General features: G+C 35.3%; 1 protein-coding gene across 1 annotated transcript; it reads right to left on the bottom strand.

Annotated features, from left to right (window-relative positions):
- LOC110289592 (olfactory receptor 4C15-like) lies at positions 1–939 on the bottom strand. The gene has a single exon (XM_021155872.1). It carries the CDS (start codon positions 937–939, stop codon positions 1–3), a length of 939 nt encoding a protein of 312 aa, XP_021011531.1.
- Positions 940–19,710: the final 18,771 nt, after the last annotated feature.

Below are 19,710 nucleotides of genomic sequence, written 5' to 3'. Positions count from 1 at the left end.
TTATTTTAATATGTCAGGAGCCACTAATAAACTTCTCCACATTTTCCTGATGGCATTCTTCATTTCCTTATTCCTGAAAGTGTAAACCACAGGATTGAGTAACGGTGTCAAGACATCATCAAATACAAATACATATTTCTCCAAAGAGAATGGAGATGTAGGTCGTGCATATATTAATATGCATGGAACAAAGAACAAAACCACAACAGTAATGTGGGACCCACAGGTAGAGAGAGCTTTACGTCTCCCTTCAGAACTGTGGGTTCTCAGAGAGAACAAGATGACAACGTAGGAAACAAGCAAAAAGGAAAAGATAATGATGCAGATAGACCCACTGTTAGCAAACACTAAAATTACAAATATGTGTGTGTCAGTGCAAGCAAGCTTCAGCAATGGGAACAAGTCACATATGAAATGATCAATAAAATTGGGTCCACAAAAAGGCAACTGCAAAGTGAAGATAATTTGTATGATGGAATGCAAAAATCCCCCGGCAAAGGCTACCCCTACTAGGATGCCACAGAGCCTCCTGTTCATTATTGAAGAATAATGCAAGGGCTTACAAATGGCCACATACCGGTCATAAGCCATAGCTGCTAGAATGATCACCTCCACAGCACTGAAGAAGTGGACAGAAAACACTTGCGTCATACAACATTCAAAGGAGATGGTCTTTCTCATATAGAATAAATCTATAATCATCTTGGGTGTGACAATAGAGGAGACACATGCATCCAATAAGGACAAGAATGCCAAGAAGAAGTACATTGGGGAACCCAGCAACACAGGACTCCAAACAATGGTCACAAAAATTGTCATGTTGCCTCCAATTGTTGGAAGATAGATCAACAAAAATATAACAAATAGGAGCTTCTCAACTTTTGGGTTTTGTGAAAGTCCCAGGAGTATGAACTCGGTGACAATGGTCTGGTTTTGCATGATTCATTAGAAGAGAATAGAAGAAGTAAAAATTGTTATTATAAATCTGCAATGAAGAAAATGTGTTGCTTCATATAATGTGTAATACCATCTTCAACAAAAAGGTCCTTTATTTGGCAGAATTATCTTCACTGATTTATTACCCTTGAAACAGAATATTAAAATATTTTAAAGTGCAGATTTACATATCAGGTCAAAGAAACACAAATTATTTAATACTTTACAACATCTCAAATATCGTAGTAGAACCTTTCTGTATGTGCTACAAAATAAGAATAATTTATCTTTGAAGGCTCAAGTTTCATAATTCTCAAGGGAATTTTTGAAAAGCAACATTGAAAGGCATTTTAAATCATACAACTGTTATACAAAATGTCATAATTTATTAACTGTGTCTCTCATCAACATTTAATGAGGCAATGCCAGAGAATATGCAAAAACTAAATGGAGCAGAGAATCTTATCTACCAAAGGAAGAAGAAACAAAAGCACCCCAGGGTGCACAGAAAAATGAGACTGTTTTTAACTGCTTTTCAAACTATGAAGTTAACTAGAACTTAAAATCAACTAATCTAAACTTCATGAAAAGAAATGTGATGTGGAAAAAAGTTTGCTATTACGCATGTTACAACGATTAAAGAGTTAAAACTTTATTTATATTTCATTGCATTAAAAAAATTATGTTGTAGGTCTGGGGAGATGTCTCTGCAAATAAGAGTACTGACTGTTCTTCCTGAGGTCATGAGTTCAAATCCCAGCAACCACATGCTGGCTCACAACCATCTGTAATGAGATCTGATGCCCTTTCCTGGTGTGTTTGAAGACAGCTACAATGTACTCAGATATAATAAATGAATAAATCTTTAAAAGAAAAAAGAAAAAAATTATGCTGTCATGACACCTAAGTGAAAGTAAAGATACTAAAGTTAGTAACTGCTCAGGATAGAACCCTAGTGAATAATATGTGGCATTGTTAAAATTTTTAATGAAAAAATATGAATAAAAGTGGAAAGTGTAAACAACAAAATATGTTTAACACATATTTTGTTCTGTTTTGTGTTGTTCTGTTTTGTTCTGTGTTTTTCAGTAAGAACTTCACTTGGTCTTTTGTAGTCTTATTCTCTCTCTTTAAAACTTAGAGTACCTTTTTCCTTTGCTCATGTGTGAACAAGGCATATTGACAATGGCAACAGAGTAAAAATGGACCAATCAGCAAGATAGGAAAATTACTAAAAACTATATAGCTTACGTGAAAAAGTAATTCACTTTTCTCATTTAAGGAATTCAATTTTAACACCACCATGAATAACAAATTGAATATAATTTAGACTCTTGAGACTTAGTTATTTGTCAATTTTGAAAACTTGTGTGGTAGTGTAGAAGTGCTTGAAGAGAATACTTCAAGCTCTTGGCGCTATTCCAGAAGACCTAGATCACTTCTCTGTATACACATGGTGGCTTACATGCAAGGAGAACCATTATCCCCTTCTGAACTGTGTGTAATAAGCAGGGACCAGTACATATGCATGCACACAAACATTTAAAATAAAAATAATTAAATTATTTAAAATAAATAAAATGTAACCTTGTCTTGTAAATACCATTCTGAGAAAAATGGCTACTGATTTATATGAATTTAATATAAAATATATTTATTTTGTACACAAGGTTTATGAGAACTCAAGCAGAATAGGCAAAGGACTGCACAAAATACAAAGTTATGGGTCACAGTATACTTGCTTGCAAAACTTGCAATGAAACTCCAGAGGGAAAGAAGATAGGAGGACTTGAAGGAAGAAAAAGAGAAGAAATGGTATAAATATATTTTAAAAAAAAAATTCAAAGATATAGCTAAACCAAGAAAAGAAATACAAAATACAAGAGGAGGGTATAAAAACCTTACTTTAAATTCCTTAGACTTGTGCTGAAATCCAGACACTCCCATTTTACTGTGTCATGAATTATGTTACATAAATTTCTTGAAATTCTATACACCACAGCTTTATTATCTGTAAATTCTCCTAATAGGAAAGAGTATCAAAAGGGCTTACAGGGAAGTACAGTTGCTTCAGGTAACCTTCTTGCAGGGAACACCAACTAGAGTAGGAGATTGTAAGGAAAATAAGCTTTATGTTCTACCAAAATTTAGTAATTCTTACTTTTTGTCATGTCCTATTTAAGATAATCACTAGTAACAAAAAATTGTTCTATCATATTTTGAATCCATAAGTTTTTAAAATTTGTCTTAAAATATCCACCAGAGTATATATACAGGGTCATATATTACTATTAAAAGTTATAGGTTATAAATCATTTAGAAAATAATTGCTCTATAACAGCACTATTCTGAATTGAAGCCTTTAACACTAAGAGAGTATTGATTGGAAACTAAGCTCCATATAAATAAAAACTCTTGTTTAGATTAGGCAAGTATATCTCTGTTCTGTTCATAATTTTGACAACCACATGGGATATAAAGCTGTGTAGTAGAATCTTATGAATCCATATGAGGGGTATAATAAATTTTCCTGTTCAATCTTGTTGTGTTAATACAAATTTAGATAAAAACAGGACGTGCTGAGGATAAGAGAATATGATCATTACCATATGGGGCAATTATATTTACCTCCACCACAATATCAGTGCTCAGAGAACATTATGGAAGAGAATGGGAGAAATATAATAGCTGGGGTATGGGAAGGAACACACTAAAATACCTTCTGGATTGGATGCAGCTATTAATTTCTTGATCTCAAAGTAGCTGCAATTCTCTGCAAAAGATTAAGAATATCATAAATCCTAGCATGAATAGGGAAGATAATTTCCTCACCTAATGCTGGAGGTATTCACATTTAATGTTTACTAGGGGTAGGCAACCCTAGGATTTATTCAATGGTTGGTTCCCCATGTTCCAGTGTGTAAGGCTGAGAATCTAATATCTGAGAAATATTAATGGTATAGTGAGTTATCAAAAAATATGAGAATCATGTTGTGAGAATGTGTTTCATTTCACTTTGGAGGGTTACAAGAGGGGAATGAAGGTAGATAGTATCTTGTTTAGTTGTAGAGATGAATCAATATTTTAAATATACAGAAAAACTGAAAGTATACTAAAATTAGGCCAAATATAATGGTAAGTAGAAAGAAAATTGAATTACTCAATTCTCAAGTAGGCAAAAACAAACAACAAAAAAACCCCAGCAAAACAAGAAAACAAAACAAAACAGTTTCAGTGTAATATAAACTTGTCACAGACAAAATAACAAACTGCCAGTTTTGAGTTTTGGCTCAATGAAAGATAAATTGATAGTTCTTTGCCTTGGTGGAAAATTGAGATAGTCTAGTGTAGACACAGCTGCGCTCAAACTCACCTTTTAGATTGGGGTAGCCTTAAATTTCTTATATTCTCTCCTCCATCTTCAAATTCTATTATTAAAACATTGTGGCATTACACACAGACAAATCCACAATTTTATATATAGATATCCTGTAAACTATAAATTACAAAGAACATATGAGTATTGATTTCAGCATTATTTTAAACAACACCAACACATAGTGATATAAAAAGTGAATTATTCAAAGAACAAGTGTATTTTCACAATTATATCATTTATACTAGAATTGGTTCACTCCAATAATCTTTTAGAAAACATATCAGGAAGTATCTCTAGACAACAATTCTGTTTATACTTCTTGTACCATTAAACTCAGTCTTTAATTAAATGAAATGAGGATACAGTGTCAGACTGGACACAGAAATTCCTAAAACTCTTGTAACAGGGATGATTGGTAAATAACAAAATTACAACTCACCATCACATCACACTACTTATAAAGTACAATTAAAATGAAGATCTCAACTGTGAATCATTTTCAGTGTAAGTTTAGGCATTACTATGGTGACCTACCAGAAGAGGTAGGACCACCATTTTGCCTAAGGAGGGGTGAATCAGCCCAGCTTGGAAATGGAGCAGGCAGAAACTCCAATGCTGATCATAGTGAGTTAAGTCAGAAATTCAAAGAAATTACATGCTTGTTTAATGATATTGTTACTATATTTTTTGAAGTAGATGTGAATTGTGAAATTATATACATTTTGTAATACTTTCATTAAATATGATGTCCTGATTACAAGATAAATTAAAGTACCTTTGTATAACTAAAAACATCACTGAAAATGTACATTTATGAGTCTTATCATATAGGAGACTGTTGAAATATCTAGAGATGTCCAGTTCTCATTCTTGGTGAAGAATAGTCTCTTCAGTTGCGACCTAAAGGCGATATCTGTAGCCAATTATTTCTTACGATCTAGCAGATGCATGAGTGAAGGTTGAGAATGTCCCCAATGTTCCTCTCTTACAATCTTCATCACATTATAAGGATAAAGAAAAAAATAACAGAGCCAGAATCTCTCCTTAATTGCTAGTGGAACTTAATGTGATTTTCCTGAGAAAAGATCTACCTCTGAACCTCTGGGACTTCTCTTGAACTCCCACATGGTTTGAACAATTTCTTGCCCTTGAGTTGCTGAGATACAATACTTTATACTATTTCAATAATTAGAGTGTTCACAATTGTATTACATCCAAAATATGCTTTAAAAAATACTTTGGGAGGCTCTATTGATGATCCTTTTATAATATCATGTCAAGGAACTGACAGTTAATAAATGGATGGGATACTGTGTCACTTTGTAGAATTTAAGTGAAATTGCTGATTACTAATGTAACAGATGAGTTTTGTCATAAAGAGTCTATCAACTACTCTTTAAGAATAATATGAAGTTTTCTGGAATAACATTACTGATGAGAGTATGCAGTTATACCAGTGTCTTTATTTCTGTTTTTTTTTTAATTAGATATTTCATTTATTTACATTTCAAATGTTATGTATGCCCTTTCCAGGTTTCCCCTCTGCAAACTGCCATCCCATCCCCCCTCACCTTGCTTCTATGAGGGTGCTCACCTACGTACCCACCCACACCCACCTCACTGCCCTGACATTCTGCTACATTGGGGTCATCCAGCTTTCACAGAACTAAAAGCCTCTCTTCCCACTGATGGCAGCTAAGGCCATCCTCTGCTACATATGCAGCTGGAGTGATGGAACCCTCCACATGTACTTTTTGGTTGGTGGTTTAGTCCCTGGGAGATCTGTGGAGTCTGGTTGATTGATAGTGTTGTTTTTCCTATGGGGTTGCAAAACCTCTCAACTTTTTCAGTCCTTTCCCAGACTCCTGCATTGGATTCCCCATGCTCAGTCCAATGGTTGGCTATGAGCATCACATATATATTTGTCAGGCTCTGGCCCAGTCTCTCCAGAGACAGCTGTACCAGGCTCCTGACAGCAAGCACTTCTTAGTATCAGCAATAGTGTCTGGGTTTTGTAACTTTATGGGATGGATCCGAGATGGGGCAGTCTCTGGATGACCTTTCCTTGAGTCTCTGGTCCACACTTTTCCCTGTGTTTCCTTTAGAAAGGAGCAATTCTCTGTTAAAAATTTGTAAATGAGTGGGTGACCCCATCCCTCAACTGGAAGCCTTGCTTAACCTCAGGATATGGTCTCTACATGTTCTCCCACCCTTTTGTTGGGCATTTCAGGTAATCTCATTCCCTTTGAGTCCTGAGAACTTCTTACTCCCATGGTATCTGAGACTTGCTGGTGGCTAACCCCAGTTCACATTGCTCATTGCTACACACCTCTCTGATAAATTTCCTGACCCTGTGTCTACCACCTCTGTTACCTCCCATACATGATCCTTCCCTGCTTTTTACCTCTCTCCAACCTCTATTTCTCTTAAGTTCCTCCCACTCTCTACCTCCTGTGAGTATTTTGTTTCTCCTTCTAAGAAGGACTAAAGCATCCACACATTGGTCTTCCTTCTTTTTTAACTTCATATAGTCTGTGAGTTGTATCATGGGTATTCGAAGCTTTTTGCCTAATATACATTTATCAGTGATTACATACCATGTGTGTGCTTTTGTGACTAGGTTACTTCACTCAGGATGATATTTTCTAGATCCATCCATTTGCCTGCAAATTTCATGAATTCATTGTTTTTTAATTGCTGAGAAGTAGTCCATTGTGTAAATGTACCACATTTTCTGTATCTATTCGTTTGAAGAATATCTGGGCTCTTTCAAGCTTCTGGATATCACAAATAAGGCTGCTATAAACATAGTGGAGCATATGTCCTTAATACATGTTGGAGCATCTTCTGGGTATATGCCCAGGAGTGGTATTGCTTGGTCCTCAGGTAGTATTATGGCCAATTTTCTAAGGAACTGCCAGAATGAATTCCAGAGTGGTTGTAGCAGCTTACAATCCCACCAACAATGGAGGAGTGTTCCTCTTTCTCCACATCCTTGCCAGCAACTGCTGTAACCTGAGTTTTTTATCTTAGCCATTCTGACTGGTGTGAGATGGAATCTCAGGGTCATTTTGATTTGCATTCCCCAGATGACTAAGGATGTTGAGCATTTCTTTAAGTACTTCTCAGTTATTCTATATTTCTCAGTTGCAGATTCTTTGTTTAGATCTACAACTCATTTTTAATAGGGTTATTTGGTTCCCTTGACTCTAACTTCTTGTCAAAATAAACTTGGAGAAGTTGTAGCTTATTGGGCTTCCACGTCCATGTTATTGTCTATCATTGAAGGATGTTGGGACAAGTATTTAAGGTGAAATATGAAGTCAGGAAGTGAAGTAGACACTGTGGAGGAACATTGTTATAGAAATGTACACTTGGATTTCTCAATTTGCTTTCTTATTAATCTCAATACCACCTGCTCACAAATTGTACTAATTTGATGATTGACCCTTCTATACCAACTATCAACCAAGAGGAACTCACCACAGGCTGGCCTACAGCCTATTATGATGGGTGTACTTTCTAAATTAATGTTTTCTCTGTTCATATGACTTTATCTGTTGTCCAGCTGACAAAAACAAAGAAATACACAAAATTAATCAAATAAGACCTAATGTTGTCAATTAAATTTTTTTGAAAATATATTTCACTTCTTTAGTAAGATTTATTCTGACACATACTTTTAGGCTATTTTGATAATATACAGTCCATAATATCTTTATATGTAAGTTTGTTGTTTATGTACAATAAATTTTCTGATGTTTTTGTGTGTCTGTGTTGTGTCCTGCTACTTTGATGAGATTTTCTATTAAGGGAAGAAAAATTCTGGTTAATTTTTGTTTTTGTTTTGTTGTTGTGTATGTGTCAAATAATAACATCTGAAAATAAGAATGGAATGACTGGTGATATTTATTAACTGAAAATATCAAACAGGTTCAAAGGAGGCTTAATCAAATCAATTCCCATAAGTGTTATAAAAGAGTGTTTATATACTATGATAACATATTCATGCAACTTTGGTAATCTTCTGGATCATATGGAGTAGATAAACTTAAGGTTTAACTGTAAAATTCTATTAAAGTTTTTAATAAAAATATGATTCATTTACACAATGGAATACTACTCAGCTATTGAGAACAAGGATATCCTGAGTTTTTCAGGCAAATGGATAGAGCTGGAAAATATCATCCTGAGTGAGGTAACTCAGACACAAAAAGACATGCATGGTATGTACTTCCTAATAAGTGGATATAGCCAAAAAATATGTCTAGAATACCCAAGATACAGTCCACAGAACTCAAAGACGTCAACAAGTTGAAGGGCCCAATGAAGATGCCTCAACCCACTTGGAAGGGAAGAAGAAAGCAATCAGAAAGCAGGTGGGAGGGAAGAACCTGGGAGAGAAAGTGGAAGGAGGGGGTTTGAGGAAGAGGGGAACATGATCTGGTATTGGGTGGGAGGAAAGGACTGAAATCCCTGGGGGCCAGTAGAAAGAATGGCAACCTCAGGAAGTAGGAGAATGGCAGAACCCTCTCAAATGTACCAGAGACCTGGAAGGTGAGAGTCTCTCATGACTCCAAGGGAGGGACCTTAGATGAAATGCCTTACAGTGGGGAGAGGAAACTTGTAGAGCCTATTTCGAACAGAAAGACAGTGTGTCAAGTGAGGGATAGGGTTGCCACCCCACAGTCAAAACTCTGACTCATAATTGTTCCTTTCTAAAAGAACTTCAGGGATTGAAATGATGAGGAAAAGAATGTCCGGGGACAGGGTCAAAGAGGAATCTAGCACAAGAGTAGGCTTCAAGACCTGACACTTATTATAGAGGCTATGGAGCACTCACAAAAAAGGACCTATCATGACTGCCCTCTCAAAGGCCCAGCAAGCAGCTGAAAGGGTCTGATGCAGATATTTGCACTCAACCGATGGACAGAAGTTGCTGAGTACCGTGAGTGAATTAGGAAAAAGCTGAAAGAAGCTGAGGAGAAAGGCGATCCTGTAGGAGAACCAGCAGTCTCAATTAATCTGGACCCCCAAGATCTCTCAGACCACAAACCACCAACCAGTCAGAACATACTAGCTGACATGAGGCCCCCAACACATATACAGCCGAGGACTGCTGGGTCTGGGTTCAGTCAGAGAAGATGCACCTAACACTCAAGAGACTGGAGGTTACAGGTAGTTTAGAGGTCTGGTGAGCTGGGGGTTGGAGATGGACATCCTCCTGGAGATAAGGGTTCAGGCAGTGGGTATGGGATGTGGAACAAATAGTTGGAGGGTGGACTGGGATGGGAATAAAATCTGGAGTATAAATAAATAATAAGTAAATAAATAAGTAAATGAGTAAATAAAAGATTAAGTTTTAAAAAAGACTCTTATCTCTTTCCAACACCACATTTTCTCTGCTTTTGAGTGTACACAGAGCAATTTCCTTTGTCTCAGGAACCAGACACAGAGGAGACTGACCTAGATTTGGAACTGAAATATGCACAACACATGAGAAAGAACTAAGAACAGACAGATGGAATACACACAACAGACAGCAGACATACCAGTCACCACAAACTACAGACAGGCAGAAAAACATGGAGAGACATAAATAATTAAATTATGGGCTCACATTTTATCAAACTAATGCAAGAAAGAGTTTATGTTTCTGATTTGTAATGTGACATCTACAGATTTTACTATTTCCTCTGTGATTTCTGTATTATTTTTTCCCAATGGAAAGTCTCATGTGTCTTCTGTAGTTCCATGTATATTGTTTCTGACAATTAACATCAATTAGAAACAAACACTAGTAATGTTCAGCATTTTTTATCATAAAATTCAGTTGCTGGCTAGTATTGTTGATTCTGAGTAGACGGTGATTAACAGAAAGTTAATTTCCCATAAATTCCTCATGATAATGAACAGAAACATAACCATGATATAAATATTCTCCATTGATAAGTATAAATAAGTAATTATTATTTGTACATACAAAGTTATGAATATTACAATCATAATAAATTGAAATTAATTGACATTTTGGAAACTACTTTTAAATCTGCTTATTCTGGCTTCTATTTTTTTCCTGTAAAGAGTTGGGGACATGTGCTCACTATGTCATTATCTGTGCCCTGTTTTTTTTTTTGTTGTTGTTGTTCCTGAAAAGGAAGACTACATGGATATTTCTGTATGTAATCAAGTCTCAGAGCTCATTGGAATAGGATACTCACACTGTCCAAGAGAAATTCCAGATGGTCTAGCATATTTTATCTGTCATGAGATTGATGAAGTACTCATGTTTTCTAGCAGACAAGAATGGAATCACCTTAAAATGAAGCCAGATGATGCAGAAACACCTAAATGTCACTTCAGGGTTTCTCCCTCTGCATTTATAGGTTATAAGGGCTCAATGTGTCATGTAGAAACCTTTTTTCTCTTGGAAAAACTTTAGTAATTTTCTTATAAAAATATACACTTATTTTGTCATCCAATTTTTTGAATAAAACATAGAGCTAATACAAAGAATTCAAAGAATTAGAGCATTTCAAATATACAATGAAGTAAATAAGGTAAAATTGAACTCCCTTTAATTTTATATAACAATGATGAGTAGCCAAGCCAGAGTGAAAATATGAACCCAGAAATATAGTCAACATCCCGCTATTAAGGTGCTCTATATCAAATTTTGTAATATCATCATAAAAACACTGCTTTATTTTCTCAATAAAATACTAGGTTCTTTATTCTTTAGAATTAGAGGTATATTTTTGTGTGCTTAGATTGTCATGTGTGTCTGTATATGTGTGTGTGTGGGTGTGTGTGCATGTGTTTGTGTGTGTGTGTTTATTTCTGTTTTACATGTTGATACACATGATGCTTGTATCTGGGAAAATGCATACAAAACCAAAAGAGGGACTGATTGGAAGCATTTGTAGCATTCTCTCTTATTTTATTAAAGCATCACTCCATTAAAATTTAAACTCTGTTTTTCAAATATATAAATGATTAAGTAAAACAATGGAATCTTCAAATCTCTTATTCACTAGAGCAAAGTGGGCTTTCATACTTATATTCTGACATAAGTTATGAAAAATGAAACTCATCTACACATTTTGACCTAGCAAGTATCTTTATCCATTGATGAATTTCCCAAATGGTATAAAAGCAATACTAATATCTAACAAAAATCATTATTAGCCTCTTCCACATTTTTCTGTTGGCATTTATCATTCCCTTATTCCTGAAAGTGTAAACCATAGGATTTAGCAATGGTGTCAGGACAATGACAAATATAAGGGTGTCTTTCTATTAGGAGAATGCAGATGCATCCCGTGCATATATTAATATGCATGGAACAAGGAACAAAACTACAATAGTAACTTGGGCTCAACAGGTGGAAAGAGCTTTCCGTCGTCCTTCAGAACTGTGCGCTCTCAGAGAGAACAAAATGACACCATAAGAAACAAGCAACAAGGAGAAGATAATGATGCAGATAGCACCACTGTTTGCAAACACCAAAAGAACAAATATATGAGTGTCCGTGTTTATAAAAACATTAACTTTGGTCATAAAATATCTACTATAAATAATCCGAGCATCAGTGTTTATAGAAGTTTCTCAAGAATAAATAATTGGGATGAGAAAGAGGCATGATTTTCTTAATGCAGTAGGCTGTACACAATACCCACATGTTAAATCATTTTATCACAAATTAAAAATTTGTCATAGAGGGGCATAGTATCTTACTTTACCTCACCAAACGTCTCTTCTGTGAAAAAATCTGAAATTGTTGTCTCTTTCATTCAGTGCTGTTCAAGATTCTCTGCTTGTTTCCAGCTTATACTTCCACATCTAAGGAGAAACTGAGAGAAGCTCTCGCAGTAAGGGTGAAGGATGTTACCTCTGCTTCCTGTTTGCTGTATTCATTATGGCTGCCGAACAAAACATAACAAAGGATCCAAAATTGCATCCTCATTACACCTGGAATTTAAAGAGGATTCCCTGAGACAACATTAATGTGTGAGACTAATTCTTAGCTCTCAGAGGACTTGAAAAAATTTTGGCCACATGAGATCCAAGACCAATTTTGTGTAATGTTTCATTTATTCCACAATTTACACTGCTTTCATGGCCATCTTGTATTTTTTTAATTTATAAGAGGTTTTATTTGATAATAAATTCATATACCATCATTTTCAGAAAGAGGAAACTATTTTACAGTGGATAAAGTAGTGTCTCCTTGCAGAACTTAGTTAAAATGCTGTCTGCCAAAGGTATCTATCAATACATATGTAAGGAAATATGCAAAGACTATACACTAATGCAATGTTTTATTTATCAACATGTGATACATATAATAAGAGGTTTTCATTATGGTTGTGCTCCAGGTCAACAACTCTCAAGGATATATCTCATAGTTGGGCAACACAAAATGGACTTGAACTTGGGTTTTGGAAAGCAAAGGTTGGTGGGTAGGAAAATAGAGGTGAATATTGGAGGTATTCAGGTAGCCAAGGTGATTTAATGCATTTAATGCTTGAAATTTTCAAAAAATTAAAACATTATTTGATTTTAAAAAAATAACCATGATCTTCAGAATTCTTGAAAATTTGTTATTTGCTTATTTGTTTATATTGTTGCTGTTTGGGGTGGTGGTTATGTTGGTGGTAGTGGTATGTGTGTGTGTGTGTGTGTGTGTGTGTGTGTTTGCCTGAAGCATACTCTCATCTCAGCCTCCTTTGTGCTGTGATTATAGACATTATATTTCATTCATACTTTCTAATTTTGCAATTTTCCAAATAAAGAGGTCTGAAATTCAAATTTTGTTTTTATAGCTCTCAGGCAGAAGGAGATTTTTGTTCTAAGTTTTTATGGATGACTTTGAGTGTGAATTGAGTACCTAGTGGTTTCATATTTATCATCCTCCTCCATATTGCAGCAGGCTTCTTTTATTTTCACTATAAAGCATGGCTTACTTGCTTGCATCACAAGTAAACTCACACCTCCCATTTTTATATTGTTTAATTCACTTTTTCATTAAAGATATGTGTTTGATTTTCTTCATCATGTACTCCAGTAACTATTTATTTGTTTACTTGTATGTTTCTCTGTGTGTATTTATATGTGGTGTCTTCATGAGTTTCTTTATGTACGAATACGAGTTTACGTGCATAGGTAAGAGGTCAATAACAAGGTCTCTTCTATTTTTCCTCACCATGTTTTTGAAATAATGGATTGTCCTGTATTTGAACCTCAACTCTTCAACTATGTTCATTTTTGTGGCTACTGATGTTTTCTTCTCCCAAATAAAAAGATTTCATACATGCCATACTATCCCTGGCTTTTTACATGGGAGCTAGGTATCTGAATTCAGATTCACACTCTTTTCAGGAAACATTTCATCATATTAACTATCTCCCTCCTTGAAATTTTTATTTTGTTTATTTAATGAAGGTATTTGTGCTATCATCTTTCATAAAAATAATTTTTATGTTTGTTGTTAGTAGACAAGGGCAAAGAAAATAAAATATTAGTATTTTAACTAAGAAGCATATATGTAAGTAGTGTTACGGGATAAGAGAACATATGAGCCTGAATGTGGTTCAAGAGTACCTTGGGAGACAACTACCAAAGGTTTTGATCAAGCATTTCTTTTATCTAATTTGTATTCTAAGAAAATATTTTCTGAAACACTTTGTTCTTTTCACTAGGAAGCATCTTTTTATTACCATCTTTTGTATCTCCACATGGATTTAATTTTCATATTTACATGAAGAATTTATTTCCAAGCATTCTGATGGTACATGGTGGCTCATACCTTTAGTATCACCACCAAGGAGGCACAGGAAAAGTCTACTTCTGTGAAGTTTAAACGGCATGGACTATGTAAATATTTAGGCCAGCCAGAGCTCTATAGTGATCCCCTGTCTCTAAAAGAATTTTAAATTAGTAGTCACAGAATCTACAATAAATATATTATGTATTAGCAAAGTGTTATACTGTTAGAATATTAAAACTTTTAACAATTTAATTACACCTAAACAAAGTCAAAGAGTGAATAAAATAAAATAACAAAAACAAAATAAAATAAAAAAACAAAACCTTAACTAAATTGTAATCTTTAAACAACTATGAACATAAATAGCTTCAGGTAATTATCTACCAGCTAAAATTTTTCATTTATTCTGTTCTGACATATTATTTCCAAGTTTCATAAGTAGACACTTGGAGTTAAGATACAAAATAATGTTTGAAATCAATGTACCATTGAACAAAGTGAATCTGTTTGGTTCCTATGTAGTGCTCAAAGAAATATTTTATTTCATAGTTTAATTTCCTACATTGGAAGTACAACTTTATAGAGCAACTAAACAACCACTATCAGATCTTTATTTCTTAAGTTAATTCTTATGTCCTTAAAGATGAGAAGATCTATGCACAGGGCAACAACTTCACTGTTTAAATATGAACTGAACAAGGATGACACTGATGAAAGTTCCAAACTGCATGTAGAAGTGCCCACAAGGTTTTAACTCTACACAAAGTAGTATAGACAATGGAGGAAAGCTGGAAACTGGAGAAGTAGGCTTTTCCAAGGAAGAAGAGATCAACTGGTTGATTAGTGACAAACAGTCAGCCTGGAAAACATGTAAAACGGTAGCACTACAAACACTGAACATGCTGTATTTAGTAATAAATTAGCTTTACAAAGGAGTTCATAAATTAGTAGGAGAGCACAGAGGGGTTTATTAGAGCATGTGGATGGGGAAAAAAACATGGGAGAAAGGTTGTAATCAAATTATAATTGAAAAATAAAATGAAAAAAGGAATTGTACCTACTATGGATCAGACGAGAGACACTAAAACTAGGTGGGCAAACACGGGCATATTCAAACTTTTGTTTTACCTCTGATCTCATGTAATTCACATGTGTTTTTCTGGTATATGTTGATCCCAAATTTTAATTTTTTAATCATTTTGCAATGATAAATTTATACAATCTCACAAATCTGCTAAATGCTAGGAATCTTTAGCAAAATTTAGTTATTTTTAACTAAATTTTAATTTTAATACATTATTTAGTATATTTGGTCAAAATACTCAGTTGACCTGAGGTGCTGTTGGTTATGAAAGGAAAAGTATATTATACAAAGTTAATTGCCTGAAACTTCCACTGGACAATCTAAATGTAATGAACCATAACTGTGAAGTGATATAAAATGCACAGCTTTAAATTATCTCTCTTAATAATTATTTGAATGCTTCCATGTGTATACACAAAGTTGATAATGTTAAAATCATGAAATTAGTTGAAATAAATTACTCTCTTGAAATAATTTTATTTTTTCTCTTATATTTTATTATTTAAAAGTTATTAATTTTTATCATATTCTTTCTGATCTCAAGCCCAAAATTCACTCCCTTCCCTTCCCACTTAGCTTTGACTTTTTTCTCAAAGAAACAAAATCCATACCCAAACCAAGAAAACAAAATGAAACACCACCCAAATAGAAAACAAAAAACAAAAAACAAAGACAAAGTCCATCAAACTGTGAAGGGTAATTCTCTGGTTTCTCTGGAGACTCAGCCATGTCATGTGACATTTTTTGGAAACTATTATGGGAGGATGTTTTTGCTGAAGCAGACACCTTAGTGTTTTTCTGGAAAAAGGACATGTGATGTTTTGCTAGAGCAGATGCTTAAGAGAACATGTGATGTTTGGGAAGGGTATAAATATAACTCAATGGACAATGAACAATGCTGTATGGTATTGATATGCCTTGCCATTCTTTGCTGGTTATCCTTTGATTTGATAGGAAAAAAAAAAAAACATCAAAGAATGTCTGGTGGTGCAATGGTAAGAGCCTTAATTTCTTTTTCTACATCAAATTTCCATTGCTGCTAATTTGTGTGAACTGAACTGCTGATATCTCGATAAAAGCACATTAGATTAGATTAGATTAGACAAAAGAACTATTTTAAAACAGGTCCATATTGTTTTTTACCTTCCATTTCCACTACATCTGGTGGATGGTGGGCTAAAAGAAAGATTAAAGCACTTATGTATACTTACTGAAGTAGGTTTTGAAAAATATGTCTACAAAACTACAAACAAATAAATTTACACACACACACACACAAAACCATACAGTACACTATGTGTTGACCAACTACTCCTGACCATAAATCCTGCACTGAATTGGTTTATATTCTCAGTATCACTCCATTGGAGGAGACTAATTTTTCCCTTTCCACATCTGTATAAATGTCCATTCAGTTGTTAGCTTCTCCCTTGGTGACTAGATTTCCATTCATTCATTCTTAAGAATATAATAAAATAAAAAAGATAAATCAGAACTATCATTTCAAAGTTGGACAGGGAAAACCAACAGTAGAAATGAGGCCCAAGAGAAGGTACAAGAATCAGGGACCATTTGTTAATATACACTCTGGAATTCCATAAAAACACTAAAACGTATGCACACATACAACTCTTGCAGGCCCTGTGCATGTGAAAGACCCCATGAAGAGCCCCTTGCTCAGGCCTCGATACAATAGCAGACACCCAAGAACTCACGAGAGACCAAACTTGATGTAAACCACATGAGGCTTTATTCAGGGAAAGCCAGAGCTCTGGGAATGACTCATAGACCATGCAGGGTAGAGGATTTGATTGACCTCGAGGGGAAAGAGGTCCCAGTGTTTATAGGCCCTCAGGGGGGAAAGGAGAAAGGGAGAGTAGGGGATTTCCAGATCTAAACAATATCTATTCTCAAGAAATGGGTATGGGAGAAGTACAAGGAAAGTGTCTGGTGCAGGTGTAGCAACTCAGGATTGGCCCAGCTGTGGTTGCTGGGGAGATTTCCTGACTCTTTCCCAGCAACCAATATAGCAACTAATATCACAGACACCTGGCAGTGAGGTGCAGCAGCAGGCACACACCTGGGTTCAAGGAACGGTCAGAACATTGGCAGACACACAGGTTTCAGGAGAGGCCAGAGCATTGTGCACCTCTGTTTTTCTAAATCAGTGTAGCTAGTTCTGCTAACAATGAAATCTATCTTGCTAATTTCAGGGCTTCTGTGACCTTTTACATTCTGTCAGAATCTTTCATATGCCGCTTTGTGCTACATCCACTGCAGTAGTGACCCACAAGACAGGCCAACAAGCCTGGATGAAGTCCCAAAGCGAAAAGTTCACGGAAACTCAGTCTTCTGGAACTGTGGCATCCTGAAATAATGAATGCTCCAATAAAGTCCTTGCTGTAGTCGGTAAATGGATCTGTGTGCTTTCCCTTAATATTGCTTTATTATAAGTACCTCTAAAGATTGATTTTTGACATATAGCTAAGTTAGATTCTAGGCAGACCTAGGCAGTCAGTCCTTGAGCTGACACTGGGCATGTGATAGCTAAGTCACTGCCCTACACAAGAATTTACAATCATCTAGGAAGAAAGAAGGTTGTGGACTAAGGACGAACCAAAGTAGATACTTAGAACTATAGATAGCTGAGTTACACCCATACACAGGAATCTACAATAGTCTAGGGGGAAAGTGGACTATACAGTAGACTAGAATTGGAACTATGGCAAGGGCATGAAGACCCTGCCCCTGGCTTCTAAGGTTGAGCTAACCGTAGGCGGGGCTGCTTTTGATCCCAGTTGTTAACATTGAATTTTATCCCAGTTGGTTCCTGTTAGCTTTTTGTACCCATTCTTCTGTTTTGTGTAAAAGTCACTTATAAGACTAGTGCTCACTTTGAGAAAAATTACATTCAGATACCACACTCTCTTGTGTTCGTGTCTGTCTGTCACCCCCTTCTTGCCAACTCCTTGCCCATCTGTCTGGAAGCCCGAAATTTCTTCCAAGGATTGAGGGAGGCCACCTGGGGCCGGTCCGTGGCAGCTTTGCTCTCTGTGAGTTCATATAAGAGGTTGGCTTTCCTGGTGTCCTTAATCCTCTCTACCTCTGACATTCTTTCCCTCCCTTCTTCTTCAAGATTCCTTGAACACTGAGGAGAAGGATTTATAGTTTTGAGTTCCAATGACTCACACATCCTTTTTAGAGCTCTCTCTCTCTCTCTCTCTCTCTCTCTCTCTCTCTCCCTCTCTTTCTCTCTCCTAGTTTGATCAGCTCAGTTCCCTAAATATCTCAACTTCTTTGTCTTGCTATTTCTGAAGTGTATGGAAATGGACTTCCCCCTGCTTAGCACCACCATTTTCATAATGGATTATGGAGCGTCTCCTTTGCTGTCTTGATGATAAGCAATTATGCCGTGACTAGAAGTGCTAAAGCAGATGTTATCTTATAGCATTGTATAGGATCTATATAGGAGTCTCCTGAGGCAGAACTAATTGTTCGAGGACATTAAGTGTGCATAATTCACAGAATTCTATTTGTGACCTTATTTTGATCATGTTCCCTTAGTTTTCTTCAATATGGGTTGTCATATAACAGTGTAAAACAAACGTTTTATTTTTGTTTACAATATTTCATAGAGTTTATCAGTGCATCATTGTACCATGACCCTTTAACAATATCCTTTATACAGTCTCACGAAATTCCACATTTATATTCAAACAGGAAAGATGACTTTACTCACAAGAGTTGAATATGTACTTAGAAAGCATTCAAAGTATTATTGCAAAGATAATATAAAACTCAAATGTTGAGGCATTCTATGCTATGTGATTTCTATGTGAAGATGAAAAGGTGAAATATATTTAATTACATTAAACATGAATAAAAGTTGAAAAAAGCAAGTAGTGTTTCAGAAAATAAAGGAAGAGGAGAAAAAAGGAATGAGGGAAGGAAAAAGGAAGGAAGGAAGGCAATAAAGAATGAAAGTAAAGAGGAACTGAGGAAGGAAAAGTGAAGGGAGGAAGGATGGAAGGAAATAAAGAAGGAAGCAAGGAAGAAAATGGGGAGAGAAGGCAGAGAGGACTTGGCTCTATAACAAATATTTTTGGACTTAGGTTGTTACTACCTTTAAGTGCTACCTTCTTGTTTTCTTCTATACTTTTACTAACTTCTGTGTTTTGATTTGGGTTATAAAACTGAATTACAAGTAAGGTATGAGCATGTGATGCCCTCATGTACCCAGTTATGCAGTAAAAACCTCAATGTTTTCATTAAACACATAATGTCCTGACCACAAAACAAATGCAAAGCACCTTTTCGTAATTAAAATATTTCTAAAAATACAAAATTATACTTATCAGTCCTAGCATGCAGTGTTTTGGTGAAATATCTACAGATGGCTAATTCTTATTCTCTATGAAAAAAAGTCCATTGAGTAGTGACCAAAAGGCAATATTTGTAGCCAATTTTTCCTTCCATACCAAGAAATATACTAGTGAAGATGGAGAATGTTGCCAATGTTCCTCTCATACAGCCTTGATTATA

The sequence above is a fragment of the Mus caroli genome, unplaced genomic scaffold (genome assembly GCF_978045245.1).
Source record: "Mus caroli unplaced genomic scaffold, Mus_caroli_1 scaffold_2, whole genome shotgun sequence".
In the NCBI taxonomy this organism is placed as follows: Eukaryota; Metazoa; Chordata; class Mammalia; order Rodentia; family Muridae; genus Mus; species Mus caroli.
This window is presented reverse-complemented; position numbering and strand designations above follow the sequence as displayed.